The sequence below is a fragment of the Giraffa tippelskirchi genome, chromosome 2, assembly GCF_054371585.1.
Source record: "Giraffa tippelskirchi isolate mGirTip1 chromosome 2, T2T-mGirTip1v1.2.pri, whole genome shotgun sequence".
NCBI classification, from domain to species: domain Eukaryota; kingdom Metazoa; phylum Chordata; class Mammalia; order Artiodactyla; family Giraffidae; genus Giraffa; species Giraffa tippelskirchi.
The window spans coordinates 92,484,800-92,502,089 of record NC_137276.1 but is presented as its reverse complement, the minus strand read 5'-3'; the positions used below and the strand labels follow the sequence as shown (position 1 = coordinate 92,502,089).

Here is a 17,290-nt window from a genome sequence, read left to right as displayed (position 1 = left end):
CCCGCGGCCTGCGGGCGGCGCTGTGGCCCGTCGGGCGGCCCCACGGAGCCGCCATAGCCGCCCGCCTCCCACGACCCAACGTCTCCGTCGCCGGCTCCGCGCCGCCGCTATGGCCGACGTGGAAGACGGTGAGGAACCCTGCGCCTTGTCCTCTCACTCGGGGAGCGCAGGATCCAAGTCGGGCGGCGACAAAATGTTCTCTCTCAAAAAGTGGAACGCGGTGGCCATGTGGAGCTGGGACGTGGAGTGCGATACGTGCGCCATCTGCAGGGTCCAGGTGATGGGTAAGCGCAGCACGCTAGGCCCCAGCTGTGCTGCGGTCTCCGCAGGCCCGGCTCCGGGCGTTGGGGGAAGGACCGAGCCTCGGAGAGACCGTTCCGGGAGGAGTCGGGGCGGGATCGCCCTGCTCCGGCGCCGAGAGACCGCGGGCCACGCCCGAGCTGCAGCTGATCCAAGGGTTAAGGCCGCCGCCAGGGGCCGAGGAGTCGTTCAGCAGGCGACCTGTGCCGGGGACGGGTATTCTGGGAGAGAAAGGGGTAGCAGGCAGGACAATTAAACAAGGTCATTTCCAGTAGTGATCGGTGTGATCACGACAATAAAAGTAAGTGATTTATGGGAGCTGGGAGGAACCACTTCGGTTTGTGTGGCCAGAGACGGCACCCCTTTCCGAAGGCAAACCACACAGAGGTCAAGGTCAAGGCCCTGAGTCAGCGGGTCGGTCTGATGGTTCTGGTCACACACCAAAATGATGCTCTTGAGTCATCTTCCACAAAAACGACCAGTAGTCGTGCTCTGGAAAGGCGCAGGGAAGAAGAGTGTTACTAGCCTTCCCCTTTCTGGATTGGCTACTGTTCTGCTGGCTTTTAAACCTGGATGATTCAAGATTGGTCAGATAGCACTCGGTTGGCTTGAACTAGAAGAATGTAAACCCTTTTATTCAGAGACATGAAGCTTCATCTCTTTCCTGGCCACTCCCCATCCTAGCATGCCATTTCTTGGAGAAGGGTAGTGCCCTCAAGTCCGGCCTTTATGGAAAGCCCTCTTTTGCAAACTTGTTACTTCTTTCTGTGATATTTTTAATAAAAATATTGGACCAAGTGAAGCCTTTCAGAACAGCTTCATCTCGTTGTGTTTTATATGGTCTCTGTTTTAAGATCTTAGACGACCTTAAAAAAGAGTTGCTGTTGAAATGCGCGTTATATTTTTAAATAGGGCATTTAAAACTACAGCATTTAAGAGCGTCTTAAATGTCATTTCTTGAAGGTAGTTGGAGAAAACTGAGGCTTCTGTAGTTTGAAAACTTTGTGTCTTGCACTGAAAAATGAGATAGTTGGAGAAAATAACTTAAAAGTTGCTTTCCCTTCTTGAGCACTGAAAATTCAGACCTACCAGAAACAAGAGATTTCTCAATTTACTCTCTCTGTAGTATGCGCTTATGTTTTTTATTTGTAGGAATTTGTTTTAAAGAGAATTTGCAACAATGGGATTCAAATATTTTTTACTTTTTAAAAGAACTAGATTTCAGATGTGATCCACTTATTTTGTGTATCTGGTTTTTAGGTACTTAGTTTATGGACCTGCAATACAGCCCCCTTGCCCTAACCTTTTCTTGAAAGCTTATAGAATCATAACTTGCAGTTTGAGGGATTTTTGTTCTTTTTTAGTTTAAAAAATTTTTCCTAAAAGAGCATTTCATTTTTCTCCCCAAAGAAAAATTTTAAATTCATAGGTAGAAATGCAAAATATAAAATAATGGTTGAAAGTTTGCAAGAAATAAACTTTACTGGGATATTTAAGGTAAGTCAAAGTATGGGCTATAAATGACTCACTGCTCACATTAACTTTCTAATTATAGCAAGTATTTGGCTACTGTGGATTAATGTTGCAGATTTACAACAGCTGTACTTTGGGTTCAGGAAAGTATTCTGGGCTAGACCTCTGTATTTTGTTTATGAGGTGTTAAAGTCCATTTAGTGGTCAGGTGACAGCAGAAGGAAGTTTGTTTTCTAGCATCATTCTAAAAGGTGTTACTGTACTCCTTAGAAATGCCCTGTTTTAGATATTAAAAACAAAAGAAAATGTTTTCTTTTATCTGAAACTTTAGGAATTTTTATCCGTTCAGGTCAGCTGTTGATAGTGAATCTAAATCAAAGCTGTAGGCATAATTCAGAGACTTATTAGAGTAATTCAGAGACTTGTAGATTCTATAAAAAGCCCACTTAATCCCGTGTCCTTGATATTTGAATTCATCTCATACACCTAAATGATTTGTCATAACTTCTTGATCTAAGAGTTGCCAGTCAGCCCATTCTAATGTAGTTAACACACTTCCTTGGTTTCCACTCTGCCTACTTTATTGTAAAAGGAGCAGCTAGCAAGCACCAGTGAGGAAGACGGGACTAGGTTTGCTTGTACTGTCAAGGGATAAAGAGCCAGAGTAACCTTCCACAGCTATCCGGTAACTTGGACGTTTGACATAACCTTCTGGAGCCTTGTTTTCCTAATTGGTAAAAGAGACAGTTGGGATCGTGAACTGTAATTCTGTGACTGCAGAGAACCAGAGGCATGTCTTCCCCTTTATATCATGATCCTTGTGATATTTAGTTGTTTACCTATCCACTTTCCCATTTACTGGTGAGACCAGGGACCCAGACTCAGTCATTTTGGTGGCCCCCAGGCATTACTCTTTGCACAGGGTAGATTCTCAGTAACTGTGAAATTGAAGAAAGCCTCAGGAGGCAGTGGTTGTTTTTAATCCACACTGAAGAGGCCAGGGTGGTGTGTTTTTTTAAGGGTAAGAGCATGCAGAGAGGAGCAAACAAATGCCTGAGCATAATCCAGTGTAAGAAAAAAAGCAGGCTTCAGCTCTATCCTGTTTCTATTTTTATAGAATTTTTCTCTAATTTATATTAAAGTCTATTTTTTTTTCTGTTAGTTTGAACTTCTTTTCACCCGACTTTGACTGCTTTCAGCTAGTGAATGAGTCCATTTCTTTGGTTCCTAAAATATTCTATATTACCTTCTTCATCAAGCAAATGGTAGTACAGACTGAATTTTGAAAACTTCTAGTATATATCCTCTTGATTCCCATTCCTCATGTTTACTCCCAGGTAATTTATTAAAATACTTTACTGTTGTTGGGTAAATGCTTTGGGCTCAGATTATTTGTAAAGGGAGCATTTCCTTAAAAAGAAAAAAATGAGAGAACCTAATATTTAGGATTTTTTAAGTTTAATTTTTATGTAGGTTATATAGTCACAACTTAAAAACTTGAGAAAGTATGCAGTGAAAAATCCCTTCCCATTCCATCTCCTCCCAGGTGAACTTTATTATTAGTTTCTTGAATATCCTTCTGGAGTTTCTATATATATGTAAGCAAATACCAGTATATATGTGTGGCTTATTTAAAAGGATGTCTTGAAAATAAACTGTGTGTAAAATTGACCTGTATGCATGTGCCCACTGAGTAATATAGTGGAATATAGCATATTTTTCTCTAGTGGTTACATCCGCTGTCAGGACATCTTTTCATCAGCGCTTGTAAAAATAGAGGGTCAGTAACCCTTGTGAAATTGCTCCTGGTCATAAGTAAATTAGTAGAGTGCCTTGTACTTTATTCATCTTTAAGCAGTTATGTTCAGATGAGAAATTAATAGTATGAGTCTTTTAATCTACATCTCTAACCCTTTGGGCCTTTTATTTGACTTTGAAGTGTATGGGGTTTTAAACATTGCGTTCTGAGCATCAGAATGAGAATTGCTATTTGTTTACTTTTAGATGCCTGTCTTAGATGTCAAGCTGAAAACAAACAAGAGGATTGTGTTGGTATGTTGTAATTTTGTTCTCCTGCTTTTTCAACTGAAGGTTTTCTCTCAGTGGGGATGTTTGAATTTGCAATTAAGATTGGCTTTATCAATACACAAAAATAAACTGTAAAGCAGTGATTTGTTATTAATATAAAACGTGTTGGTTCTCAGAGGGTCTTAATGGGATTATCTGTAAGTCCTTTAATTGCTTGTAATGCAGAAGAGTTGGTTATATATTGTAGACATGGGCATGGTAAATGTTTTAATAATCAAAAAAGAAATATATTTTCTTCTATTAAGAAAAATATAAGGAATTTGCCAAAACATCCTTTAAATTTTGAGTATGTTACAGGTTAGTTTTGGTCGGTCAGGATTTTATTCTAACAAAGCATTTCAGTTTTCAGTACTCTTTTATGATCCAGTATTTAACTTTTCTACTAAGGTGAAAACAATTCTAAATCTCCAGATTCCTTTGGATGTAGTTTATAGATAGAAATCTATTAAATTTTACTTATATGTGGTACTACAATAGTTGTCTTAGGAAAGAAAAAGTTGTCTTAGGTTAAATATTGTAAGCAACTCAGATTTTTATGCCCTAGCTCTTAAGGTCATCACTTCTAAGATTGCTATATAAAAGTGTATAAAGATTTTCCTGGAATGAAAGGTTAACTTTGTACTTTTGTTTGTGTGGTTTATATACAGCTTCTGAATGATTCATGTAGTTTTAATTAAATCCTGTTTCTTTCTTCTGAAAGACTTAGAATCCTGTTTCTTTCTTCTGAAAGACTTAGAATGAGTCCCCCTAGCTTCCAACCCCTATGACCAATTTTCATTAAAAGTTTTTTTTTTTTCTTCTTTCATTGTTCTGTTATATAGCTAAGTTTGTCAAGCAAGGGACAAATGAAGCCCATGTTTGAGGTTGTATTCCATATTATGGGTGATTTCCCTTGATTTAAATTTTTTCTTTGATGCTGTTTTAAAAATATTAATTTGAGAATTGTGAGGGGTAGGCCAGCTTTCTTTGATCACAGAGAGGCCCTTCTTTTCTTGAAATAGACCTCTCTTTCAAAGCCAGCCACTTTGAAAATTCCATTCTGTTTGTCACATGAGGAACTGCACTGCCTATGAATGACTTAACACAGATCATCACCACTTCCAGAAAACAGTTCAGAGGTACCACTAATAATATTTAGAAGCATGCCACCTATTTATAATAGCCTGCTATGAGCTGAAAACATTTAAAACTCATTATATCTTGGTAGATAAAACTCAGGAAGAGACTTCCCTGGTGGCTCAGTGATAAGAAATCCCCCTACCAATGCAGAAGACAATGTTTGATCCCTGATCTGGCAGGATCCCACATGCCGTGGAGCAGCTAAGCTCATGTGCCACAACTCTGGAGCCCAGGAACCGCAGATACTGAAGCCCGAACGCCTAGAGCCCGTGCTCTGTAACAAGAGAAACCATGGCAATGAGAAGCCCATGCATTGTAACTAGAGAGTAGCCTTTGCTCGCCACAATTAGAGAAAAAGCCCAAGCAGCAACAAAGACCCAGCACAACCAAAAATTAAGAAAGAAAGAAAATTTAAAAATCAGGAGGACATTTTTCAATAAACTAAATTAAAGGCCCCGAAGGTCTCCAAGGTCAGTGCATGAGTGGAGTGGTTTGGGATCCAAGGAAGACTCGTCTTTTAGAGTTTCCCTGGGGATGCTAGTAAAGAACCTGCCTGCCAGTGCAGGAGGCACAAGAGATGTGGGTTCCATCCCCGAGTCTGAAAGATCCCTTGGATAAGGGCCTGGAAATCCACTCCAGTATTCATGCCTGGAGAATCCCATGGACAGAGGAGCTCGGCAGGCTACAGTCCATAAGGTTGCATGGAGTCAAATACAAGTGAACCAACTTGGTACACACCCAGGTCTTTTAATCTCCCAACGTGAGAAAGACTGACAGCATGTGGAGCTATGTAGGAGTGGAAAGCCACCACAGCATCCTCAGATTCTAACAGTAATGTCAGGTTTCCAAGCATGGTGCCTTACCTCATTTTTTTTTCATTTGGCTGCACCGAGTCTTAGTTGTGGCATGTGAAATCTAGTTCCCTGACCAGGGATTGAACCCCAGGCCCCCTACATTGGGAGCACAGAGTCTTAGCCACTGGACTACCAGGGAAGTCCCCTTAGCCTCATTTTTTAAGTGTAATTTCTATATGTAAGGTTCTTTTTCTTTATGACTAAAAAAACTATTTTGGCCAGTCAACCATCTTTAAGATTATAAACCATAATTATTACATAACAAAATAGAATTTTGAGCTCAGTAAGTTAACTTGAAAAATGTAATGTCAGATTTTTTTTTTTTTTCCCAGTTGTCTGGGGAGAATGTAATCATTCCTTCCACAACTGCTGCATGTCCTTGTGGGTGAAACAGAACAATCGCTGCCCTCTCTGCCAGCAGGACTGGGTGGTCCAGAGAATCGGGAAGTGAGAGCAACTGAAGGTGTTCTTCATGCAGTCAGTTGTTCGGAGCCCTGGTGGATCTTGTTATCAAGTGCCCTGCAGAGGCTAGAACTCTCCAGGAGACTAATTCTTCGAATAGGTGATGGATCTGTGGTCTTTTGGGACTCATCAAAAGCATGGTTTAGCCTTTTTCAGTTTTATTTTCAGAAATTCTCTACAATTAAGAAGATAATTTATTAAGGATGGTCTTTCCTACCTCTGTGGTATGTGTCTCGCACACTGCTTAGAAGTGCTATCAAGGAGAGGACTATAAATTGAACAACTTTCATAATTTACTTAACCGATGTCCAAGGAGTTACTGAAGCGGTTCCGTTCAGAAGAGAATTTTTTGCATGCTTATGGTTTTTTAAAGACAATGTTATAGTAACAAATAAAGTACAGTTTAAAACCCAGTTCTTATCCTTAATGTGTTCCTAATATTTATTTTTGGCAGGGAGGAGGATAATTAATGAAATTTTTATTTGATATAATTTTAAGTTTGGACCAGGGAACAGGGTAAATAAAATTTAACCTTTGGGTGTATGGGATTTCAAGTGTCTTTATAATCCTCTCTCTCTGACTCATCAAGAAAACCTAGATCTGCACTCACCTAGTGAGTGGTAAAGGACAGAAGTCTTTTCAGCTTCTGGTTGTATTGTGTTATAATTTAACTGTGTCTTAGGTGGAATGTTAACAAGGGGAAAATGTTTACCATTGTCACATTGGCTCAAAAAGTTAATTTTACCACATGATGTTTTAATAAATGGTTTATTCTGTTTACCTCATTTGAATTGTCATTATTGCAAGTTTATGCTCAACTTTCAACTTAAACTAATTTGGCAAGTGGATACTTTTGTTTAATTTGAAAAAATATTCATTTGCTCTTTCTTTGGTAATAATAAAATTTTGTTAATAACTTTATTACCTACAAACATAAGTGTAAGAAAATACTTAAATTTTATCAAGTCAATTCACATTCAATGGAAATATCTTAGGACAGTTTAGGAACCACAAGTTCATTTTGAATTTTTTTATAACATAGGGTATTGCTGTGCATTTAGAAAACTAAAATCTTGAAATCTTAACCATTCATTTCTGCAGCAGTGGAGTTGCCAGTCTGAATCTTTTTGAATCTAAGGGATGTGGATACATAAAAGAATATTAAAAGTATAATAATCAAAATAAAAATTAGAATTCCGTATGCTTTCACCTTACCTACTATCTATTAATTAGATTTCTTGTAAATTTTGCCTTATTATTCACAGCTACTGAAAGAATTAATTACAGTATACAACTATGTGTGACTTTTTTAATGTTTGGACCATTTGAATGTGTTTCTTGTTGTGCAGTAAGCTATTTTAGCCTCTCTTTGACCTTCTTAAAAGGTGGTGTCTATAAAATGTGAACCAAATATTTGGCTTTGCGATGAAGAGAGAAATAGAATGTTTAGTAAGAATGTTGAGTTATTTCAGTCTGTATGACAGTATGTAAATGAAATGTGGAGAATGGTGGTAATAAGTTGATTTTCCACACAGCAAAACCACAGGCCCACCACCTAACAAAGCTCTGTTTCTATTACACATCAGCATCTGAGGGTAGAGGAGGAGGAGGGCCTGGGACAATACAGCCCTGATCCTACCCATCTGGGGTGATATCAGCTCATCTGCATAGCCATCTGAAAGTTGAATAGACATTGTTTCATCAGAAGGGACACACTGTGACATGAGTTCCAGTGCAAAAGTTAAGCATTGAACAGGTTTTTCTTTCCATTTGGTTAAACAATGTTGAATTTTACCTCACTAGTGTATTGGAAACACATCTGTGATCTTGGGCTATTTAATTTTCTATCTTTGCAAGTTGTGTTCTTGTATTACAGCTGACCTCTAAGTAGATATTATCCTACCAAGCCCATTACTTGCTTTTTAATAAAATATGTCCTCTTTACTCTCCTGCAGTAAAATATGTAAATGTCTCCACACGTAATTAAAATACATATAGTAATAATCAAATTGTAATATAACGTAGAAATGAAAGTATAATTCATTTCTTTTTCAATATGTAAATTTTAGACACAATTACACCAGACATAATGAAGTAGGCTGATGAATGTGTGTGTGTGTGTAATCACTGCAGGAGGACAGCAGCAATGTAGACTGCTGTGACTCAGAAACATGAGGAGCTTTTCCACTGATAAGACATTTTCCTCCCAAAATGGTGGATTGTGCTAGTAAAGTTCTGAACAAAACAAATGTACAATCTTGTTTTACATTTTAATTGCATATTTGGTAACTTCAATGGATTTTACAGCTAGGCAGAACTGTGCTTTGTGTTTACATGTAGAAAGAAATGAGGTTCTAGCCACAGATAATCATAGATTTTTCTACTACATGAGTGGACATTTGAAAGTCATGTAGGATGTTCAACTATGTTTCTTCCTGTGAGACTCTACACGTTACAAGATAGCACACTTCCCTGGCCTCCACTCATCAAACACCAGTGGTGCCCGCAATCCTTGTGCCATCCAAAGAAAACATTTCCAAAACATCCCCTTTAGAGGTAGCATTGGCTGTTTGGGGGGACACTGGTTTTAGCGCTTGTACCCACAACTGCGATGTATACTTTGCTGCCACTATTTCGGAGAAACATGCTAATACGACACAGAAAATGCGTTGTTTTAAATATATACGGTTCAGAATCTTGAATAGCTGCTATTCTAAAGAGTTCATAGAGCCAAATCTTACTGATCCATGCCCTCTTCTCTCTGTAAAGGTGTGAACCACTATTAAATTAGTGTGCAATACCTAGGATACACGTGATGGTGAATATTCACTTTAGGCTTAAAGAATAAGCCTTAAATTATTTTATTTAAATGAAGCTAATATAGAAAGCTTTTAGGATCAGAAAAAAGTGTTTTAAGTGTTCCTTTAGAAGTTTAGTAGATCTCTGATAAGAAAGGAAATATTAAAACAATGCTTTGTTGCTTTTTTAGAATATTGCCAAGGGCTATCTTTGGGTAATGCTCTGAAAAGAAAGAAAAATTCCATGTTTACTTTAGTGAATCCTTATTTTTAAAAATATTACTGATTTGGATGTAAGAAAAATTAGAATTAAATACAAATAAATGTAAGTTATTTCTATATTGGATGTTTGAGTGGTGTAACAAAATACATGAGAAATGCTTACATGATGGTTCCTCTTTAACCATCTTTATGTCATTCCATTTCTACCATGGTCAGGTTTTGTTCAACAAAAATATGTCTTACAGGAAAAGTCTTTTCTCTACATTTTGATGTTGAGTTTAAAGCCTGAGAGCTGAAACTCTAGTGCCAGAATACCTGGACTTACATTCCAGTGCCAACATTTTCTTGTGTGACCTTGAACAAGTTACTTCTCCCTTTACCTAACTTGCCTCATGTATAATGTAGATAACAATAACAATACCTCCCTCACCAGATCGTTTTGAGGACTGAAGACCAAATGTATTAATACAAATGTAAAACTGAAAACAGCTTCTAGCGCGTGGTAAGTGCTACTGTTACTTCATTTTAGTGATTTCTGGAAGAAGCTTTAACAGAAGTGGAACTTTAAAAAATAATGTGCTTTTAGTTATGCGGTAAAATGTTCCTAACTGTTCTGAATAAAAGTATTGTGAGGAAAAATTGTTATAAACAGATTTCTTGTAGCGCTTTGAGCTTTTGTGGAGGGTGGGAATGAGACCTTCATGACTTGCCTGTTACATTTTTTTCTAATCATTCATGTCAACAAGATTTCTAGATTTTATATTAAGAAAAGGTTTTGTAAATGTTGAGCTCTCTTTAATTTTAGGTTTCCCATCTTAGTAGAAATATTTCATCAGACCTTGCAGATATGAATATAGCAGTACATTCAAAAATTTCTATTGAAGTACAGTTGATTTACAATGTTATGTTAATTTCTGCTGTGCAGCAAAGTGATTCAGTTTTGTGTATGAAAGTAGTAGTCACTCAGTTGTGTCAGACTCTTTGCAACCCCATGGACTGTAGCCCACCAGGCACCACTGTCCATGGAATTCTCCAGGCAAAAATAATGGAGTGGCTTGCCATTCCCTTCTCCAGGGGCTATTCCCAACCCAGGGATCAAACTCAGGTCTCCTGCATTGCAGACAGACTCTTTACCTCTGAGCCACCAGGGAAGCCCGTATAAAGTTCCCTGTGATACATAGGACCTTGTTGTTTATCCATTCTGTGTTTAATAGTTTGCATCTGCTAATCCCAAACTCCCAATTCATCCCTCCCTCCCCATACCTCCCCGTTGGCAAGCAAAAATCTGTTCTCTGTTATCAAGCAGTTCCTTTTTTGACCACTTGATTTGGGGCGTATCCACACATTTAGAAAAATCGATCTTTTTTGATTGCTCTCAGTTTTCATCTTCCTAGATTTTCTAGGGATAAGCTTTACAATCAATCTGCTACTTTCTCTTGCCCATGCACTTGATAAACCCGAGTCAACAGTTGGAACTCAAGCTGCTTTTCCTAGGTTGGCTGAAAACAAGCTTTCCTAAGTGGCAGTAGCTGCCATGCAGCATAGTAGTAAGACCACGTGTTTTGAAGCCACTCAGCCTGGCTTGGAATCACAGCTGCATCTGTGTGATATTGCACAAAGTCCTTAACTTCTTTGTGCCTATTTCCTCACCTAAAATGAAATAACAGTATTATCTACCTCATAGAGCTGCTATGAAGAATAAATGAATTAGTGCATGTTAACTGCCTAGAACAATGCCTGAAACAGAGTACACACTCAATAAATGGTACAGCCATCATTATATTGAATTGGCCAAAAGGTTCCTTCAGATTTTTCTGCAAGATGTTACGAAAAACCTGAAGGAAATTTTAGCCAACCCAATAGATCACTACTGCCATTGCCAATCTCTGCCTTAATTAGAGAATGGCCTTTCAGAAAGGTTTACTGTTTGCTTGTTGTAAGAATCCTGATGTTTGTGTGTCCCTACAACGTGTGAAGAACTGGTTGGATCTCCTTGCCATCCAAGGGACTCTCAAGAGTCTTCTCCAACACCACAGTTCAAAAGCATCAATTCTTCGGCACTCAGCTTTCTTTATAGTCCAACTCACACATCCGTACATGACTACTGGAAAAACCATAGCCTTGACTAGATGGACCTTTGTTGGCAAAGTAATGTCTCTGCTTTTTAATATGCTATCTAGGTTGGTCATAACTTTCCTTCCAAGGAGTAAGCGTCTTTTAATTTCATGGCTGCTGTCACCATCTGCAGTGATTTTGGAGCCCCAAAAAATAAAGTCAGCCACTGTTTCAGGGGTAGTCAGAGGGCAGCAAAAAGGCAGTCACCATCCACAGTGATTTTGGAGACCAAGAAAATAAAGTCTGTCGCTTTCCATTGTTTCCCCATCTATTTACCATGAAGTAATGGGACCAGATACCATGATCTTCATTTTTTGAATGCAGAGTTGTAAGCCAGCTTTTTCACTCTCCTCTTTCACCTTCATCAAGAGGCTCTTTAGTTCCTGTTTGCTTTCTGCCACAAGGGTGGTGTCATTTACATATCTGAGATTATTGATATTTCTCCCAGCAATCTTGATTCCAGCTTGTACTTCATCCAGCCCAGCATTTCGCATGATGTACTCTGCATATAAGTGAAATAAGCAGGATGACAAAATACAGCCTTGATGTACTCATGATGTACTCTGCATATAAGTTAAATAAGCAGGGTGACAATATAGAGCCTTGACGTACTCCTTTCCCGATTTGGAACCAGTCTGTTGTTCCATGTCCAGTTCTAACTGTTGCTTCCTGACCTACATACAGGTTTCTCAGGAAGCAGGTAAGGTGGTTTGGTATTCTCATCTCTTTAAGAATTTTCCTGTTTGTTGTGATCCACACAGTCAAAGGTTTTAGCATAGTCAATGAAGCAGATTTTTGTTTTTTAATTCTCTTGCTTTGTCTATGATCCAGTAGATGTTGGCAATTTGATCTCTGGCTTCTCTGCCTTTTCTAAATCCAGCTTTGTACATCTGGAAGTTCTAGGGTAAATAATATGGTGAAAAATGTTAAGCACTTCTTCCCACGTAAAAGTATAATTATGTCTCAATACTTGGAGTTCCTGGAAAACCTAGTTATATCCTTAATAAGTCACGTTTAATAAGTAGATAATGGTGCATAATGTAGAGTTAATTGCATGTTTGTTCTGGTATCTTTTAAACACTAGTGAACCAGCTGGCAATACATTTGGCAGCAAAAGTCAGAAAACCTGAGCATATTAGCTTTAAAAGACAGGAGGTAATTGTCTCACAATGGGAAGCCCAGGGTAGGAAGCAGAGCTAGTACAATGGTCAGTGGCGCTATCAGGAGCCAGACTCTCGCCTTTCTGCTTTGGCATCTTCATCTTAAAATCTCATTCTCAGGCCCTCTCCCCCATGGTCCCAGGATTGCTGCTCTTTCGCATGTCTCATATTCACATTCTTGGGGAAAAGTGAGGGGGTGTGGGGGAAGGATCTTTTTTTCCTTAAGGAGACTTTGACTTTTACTTGGGAAGGGCTGCCCTTCCCACTGTCTTTAGTCTATTGCTCATTGGCCAGAATTTTGTCACACAGTCCCTTATAAAGCAAAGGGAAAGGGAGATGAAGTTTGACCTTCCAACTTTTACAGTAGAGGAATAAAAAAGGAAAAGTCATAGGATACAGGTGTTGGATGAATCAACATATATCATCTGCCACAATTCATGTTAGCAAGTAACTTAACAATTGTTTGTACTTGGGGAGTTGTTGCTACATGTGAAACCATGCCCCATGGTCCACAGAAGCTGGTGACTAACAGAAATTCTTGAGCTTGTCTTATGAAACAATAAATAAGAGAACAACTTGTTAAAACCCCTCTGCTTGTAACCTGCCCTTACTGGTTAAGCTTGCTTTCAGTTAAGTTCAGTTCAGTTCAGGTCAGTTCAGTTGCTCAGTTGTGTCCGACACTTTGCAACCCCATGGACTGCAGCACGTCAGGCTTGCCTGTCCATCACCAACTCCCAGAGCTTACTCAAACTCATGTCCATCAAGTTGGTGATACCATCCAAACATCTCATCCTCTGTCGTCCCCTTCTCCTCCTGCCTTCACTCTTTCCCAGCATCAGGGTCTTTTCCCATGAGTCAGTTCTTTGCATCAGGTGGCCAAAGTAAAGCTTGCTTTAGATTTGTTTTCTTTTTTCCTTCCTTAATTGCCTACCTCCAAACTTCACATAGCCTAGGTAATCTATCACGAGAGTCATAAACCACCTTTATAGATAACACCTCTGACCTATGGCTTGCTAGTAACTGGAGCATAAGTTGTTTTTTAGGAAACTCGAGTCAGCTCTTGTCCAGTTCAAGCCAGCTAAGACTGGTTGGGACCACTGATCTTATAACTGGGCCTGGGACTTTCCAGGCTAGGGCTCTGCACTCCCAATGCAGGGAGCCTGGGTTGAATCTCTGGTCAGGGAGCTAGATTCCACACACTGCAACTGAAAAAAACAAAACTGGACCTGTATAGGTGTCCATGAATGACTTTTTTTGATGTCAGAGGGTCAAAAATTCCACCTTTGGATCATGCCAAGCACCTCTAATTTTGAACATGTGTCTCACAAGAAGCACGACACACCTGTACAGAATACTGATTACCTCACTCTTTCCCTACCTCCAATCACCTTTCTCACTCCTGAGACCGCTCTGCTCATTTATCCCATAAATGCTCAGGTCTCCTGCCTTCAGGAAGGCAGATCGGAGACCTGTTCTCCCATTTTCTCACTTGGCTGCCTCGTCAATAAACTTTCTCTGCTACAAACCCTTGGCATCCCAGGATTTGGCTTGCTATGCATCAGGCAAACCAGCCTGGTTTTGTAACACATGCACTTTCTTTTCATAGACTCCTAGAATTGGAAAGAATCTTAGAGCTCATTTTCTCTCTGAAATGACAGCTTTCTGTTTGTATTTTTTAATATGCTGACTTGGAAAGCAAAAAACTCTAATGACCCTGAGTACATGTCCCTTATGACACAAATTTGGATAGTTCTTGAATAAAATTATATGTCTCAAAAATATAACTCTATAAAAATCATGTCATCCAGGCTGTAATACCACTTTTAGGTATTTTTCCTGATTCTAATTTTATCCAAAGATTATAGAGTAATTAGTCTTTATACTTTGAAACTTTGAACTGAAATAGTGCATGAAATCTTTCACAGATAAAATTGATTGCTTCTACAATTGTCCTGAGAAATGTAAACTGTTTCAGTTCAGTTCAGTCGCTCAGTCGTGTCCGACTCTTTGCTACCCCATGAATCGGAGCACGCCAGGCCTCCCTGTCCATCACCAACTCCCGGAGTTTACCCAAACCCATGTCCATTGAGTCGGTGATGCCATCCAACCATCTCATCCTCTATCGTCCCCTTCTCCTCCTGCCCCCAATCCTTCCCAGCATTAGGGTCTTTTCCAATGAGTCAACTCTTTGCATGAGGTGGCCAAAGTATTGGAGTTTCAGCTTCAACATCAGTCCTTCCAATGAACACCCAGGACTGATCTCCTTTAGGATGGACTGGTTGGATCTCCTTGCAGTCCAAGGGACTCTCAAGAGTCTTCTCCAACACCACAGTTCAAAAGCATCAATTCTTTGGCGCTCAGCTTTCTTCACTGTCCAACTCCCATACATGACCACTGGAAAAACCATAGCCTTGACTAGATGGACCTTTGTTGATAAAGTAATGTCTCTGCTTTTAAATATGCTATCTAGGTTAGTCATAACTTTCCTTCCAAGGAGTAAGCGTCTTTTAATTTCATGGCTGCAGTCACCATCAGCAGTGATTTTGAAGCCCCCCAAAATAAAGTCGGACACTGTTTCCATTGTTTCCCCATCTATTTCCCATGAAGTGATGGGACCAGATGCCATGATCTTAGTTTTCTGAACACTGAGCTTTAAGCCAACTTTTTCACTCCCCTCTTTCACTTTCTTCAAGAGGCTCTTTAGTTCTTCTTCACTTTCTGCCATAAGGGTGGTGTCATCTGCATATCTGAGGTTATTGATATTTCTCCCGGCAATCTTGATTCCAGCTTGTGTTTATTCCAGCCCAACGTTTCTCATGATGTACTCTGCATATAAGTTAAATAAGCAGGGTGACAATATAGAGCCTTGACGTACTCCTTTTCCTATTTGGAACCAGTCTGTTGTTCCATGTCCAGTTCGAACTGTTGCTTCCTGACCTGCATACAGGTTTCTCAAGAGACAGCTCAGATGGTCTGGTATTCCCATCTCTTTCAGAATTTTCCACAGTTTACTGTGATCCACACAGTCAAAGGCTTTGGCATAGTCAATAAAGCAGAAATAGATGTTTTTCTGGAACACTCTTGCTTTTTCGATGATCCAGCGGATGTTGGCGATTTGATCTCTGGTTCTTCTGCCTTTTCTAATACCAGCTTGAACATCCGGAAGTTCACAGTTCACGTATTACTGAAGCCTGGCTTGGAGAATTTTGAGCATTACTTTACTAGCATGTGAGATGAGTACAATTGTGCGATAGTTTGAGCATTCTTTGGCATTGCCTTTCTTTGGGATTGGAATGAAAACTGACCTTTTAGAAAGATATAAATCTAAAGCTGTTATCTAACTATCTTATTGCTGCCTTCACTGCCTCAGGGCCTACAAAACATTCAGCTTCTCTACTAAAGAACGTGGTCAGTCAACAGAATACTGCCTGATGAGGCCGTATTGTCAACAAAAGCTTAATTAAAGAACTAGATGTTGGGCAAAAGAATTAAAAAGGTACTTCACACAAAAGCAGATATACAAATAGACAGTCAGCATATGAAAATATGCCTAATATTCCCTGTCAGAAACGTAAGTTAAAATTGCCATGAAATGCCTCTATGCACCCCAGAGAATAGCTCCAGTTTAAAAGACTGCTAACACCAAGTCTTGGTGAAGATGCAGAGGCTCTGGAGTTCTCCTTCTTTTCTGGTGGGAATAAAAAATGAAACAGCCATTTTGGAAAATAAAAGGCAGTATCATAAAAAGTTAAATATACATCTACCCTATGATCCAGCAATTCTATTCCTGGGTATTTGCCCAAGAAAAATGAAAACATTTGCCCACAGAAAGAAGTTGATGAATCTTTAAAGGCACTTTTCATACTTATACTAACCCCAAACTGGAAACAACCCAAATGTCCATCAACAGAAGAATAACATTCTATTCATAGAATGGAATGAATAGAATAGCAGTTTAAAAAAATAAAAGGAAAAAGTGAAACATGGTGCAACATGAATGAATCTCAAAACATTGTGTTGAGAAAAGCATCCAGGCATAAAAGTATTTAACTGTATGATTCTGTTTCTACAAATTCAATAAAAAGCAGAACTAAACTATAGTGATAAAAATCAGAAGAATGGTGGCCTTTCAGAGGAGCTATTGACTGGAAAAGGCCCAAGATAGCTTTCAGTGATGATAGAAAAGTTCTATAAATTGACTTGGGTAATGGCTACATGAGTTTACACACCTTTCAAAATTCTTAGACAGTACACTTAAGATCTATACATATAAACCTGCATTTAAAAACAGAAATGGATATTATTATTTAAGATCATAACCAACACCTTTTTACATTTCCTACTAAGTGGAAAATACAAGAAAATTCAGTAATGGTTGTTCCATTTGTCTTATTATTCAACTCTTCAAGAAAGCACTCAAATCAAAATAATTGTGTTTCTCATCTTGTTCTGGTCCCCCGTGGAGGTAATTTGAGAAAGCTCCTTGGAGTTCATTAGAAGGGCTACATTTTCAAGAAGTTTATCAAAATACAGAAGAAATAAGTAAAGGAAGAAGTGACTTTTTAAAAGAGCAGACGTTTTATTCATTCCAACTCTCTTCTAGTATGTTTTTCAGGGTTTTAAATGTACAAAATCTTGCAGCTTCCCCCAATTATAAGATGGAGATTTTAGGGTAGCCTGAAATTCTTCACTGAACTCT

General features: G+C 39.0%; 1 protein-coding gene across 4 annotated transcripts; it reads left to right on the top strand.

Annotated features, from left to right (window-relative positions):
• Nucleotides 1-12: 12 nt before the first annotated feature.
• RNF7 (ring finger protein 7) lies at nucleotides 13-7,081 on the top strand. 4 transcript variants are annotated; one of them, XR_014076650.1, is made up of 3 exons: nucleotides 13-601; nucleotides 3,778-3,825; nucleotides 6,167-7,081. XR_014076650.1 is itself a non-coding variant. In XM_081569642.1 (3 exons), exons 1-3 carry the CDS (start codon nucleotides 110-112, stop codon nucleotides 6,221-6,223), a joined length of 273 nt encoding a protein of 90 aa, XP_081425768.1. In that variant the 5' UTR covers nucleotides 13-109; the 3' UTR covers nucleotides 6,224-7,081. The 4 variants fall into 4 exon arrangements, 3 of the variants coding, with proteins under 3 accessions (XP_081425768.1, XP_081425766.1, XP_081425767.1); XM_081569642.1 differs by having other exon boundaries at nucleotides 13-277; XM_081569640.1 differs by having other exon boundaries at nucleotides 13-284.
• Nucleotides 7,082-17,290: the final 10,209 nt, after the last annotated feature.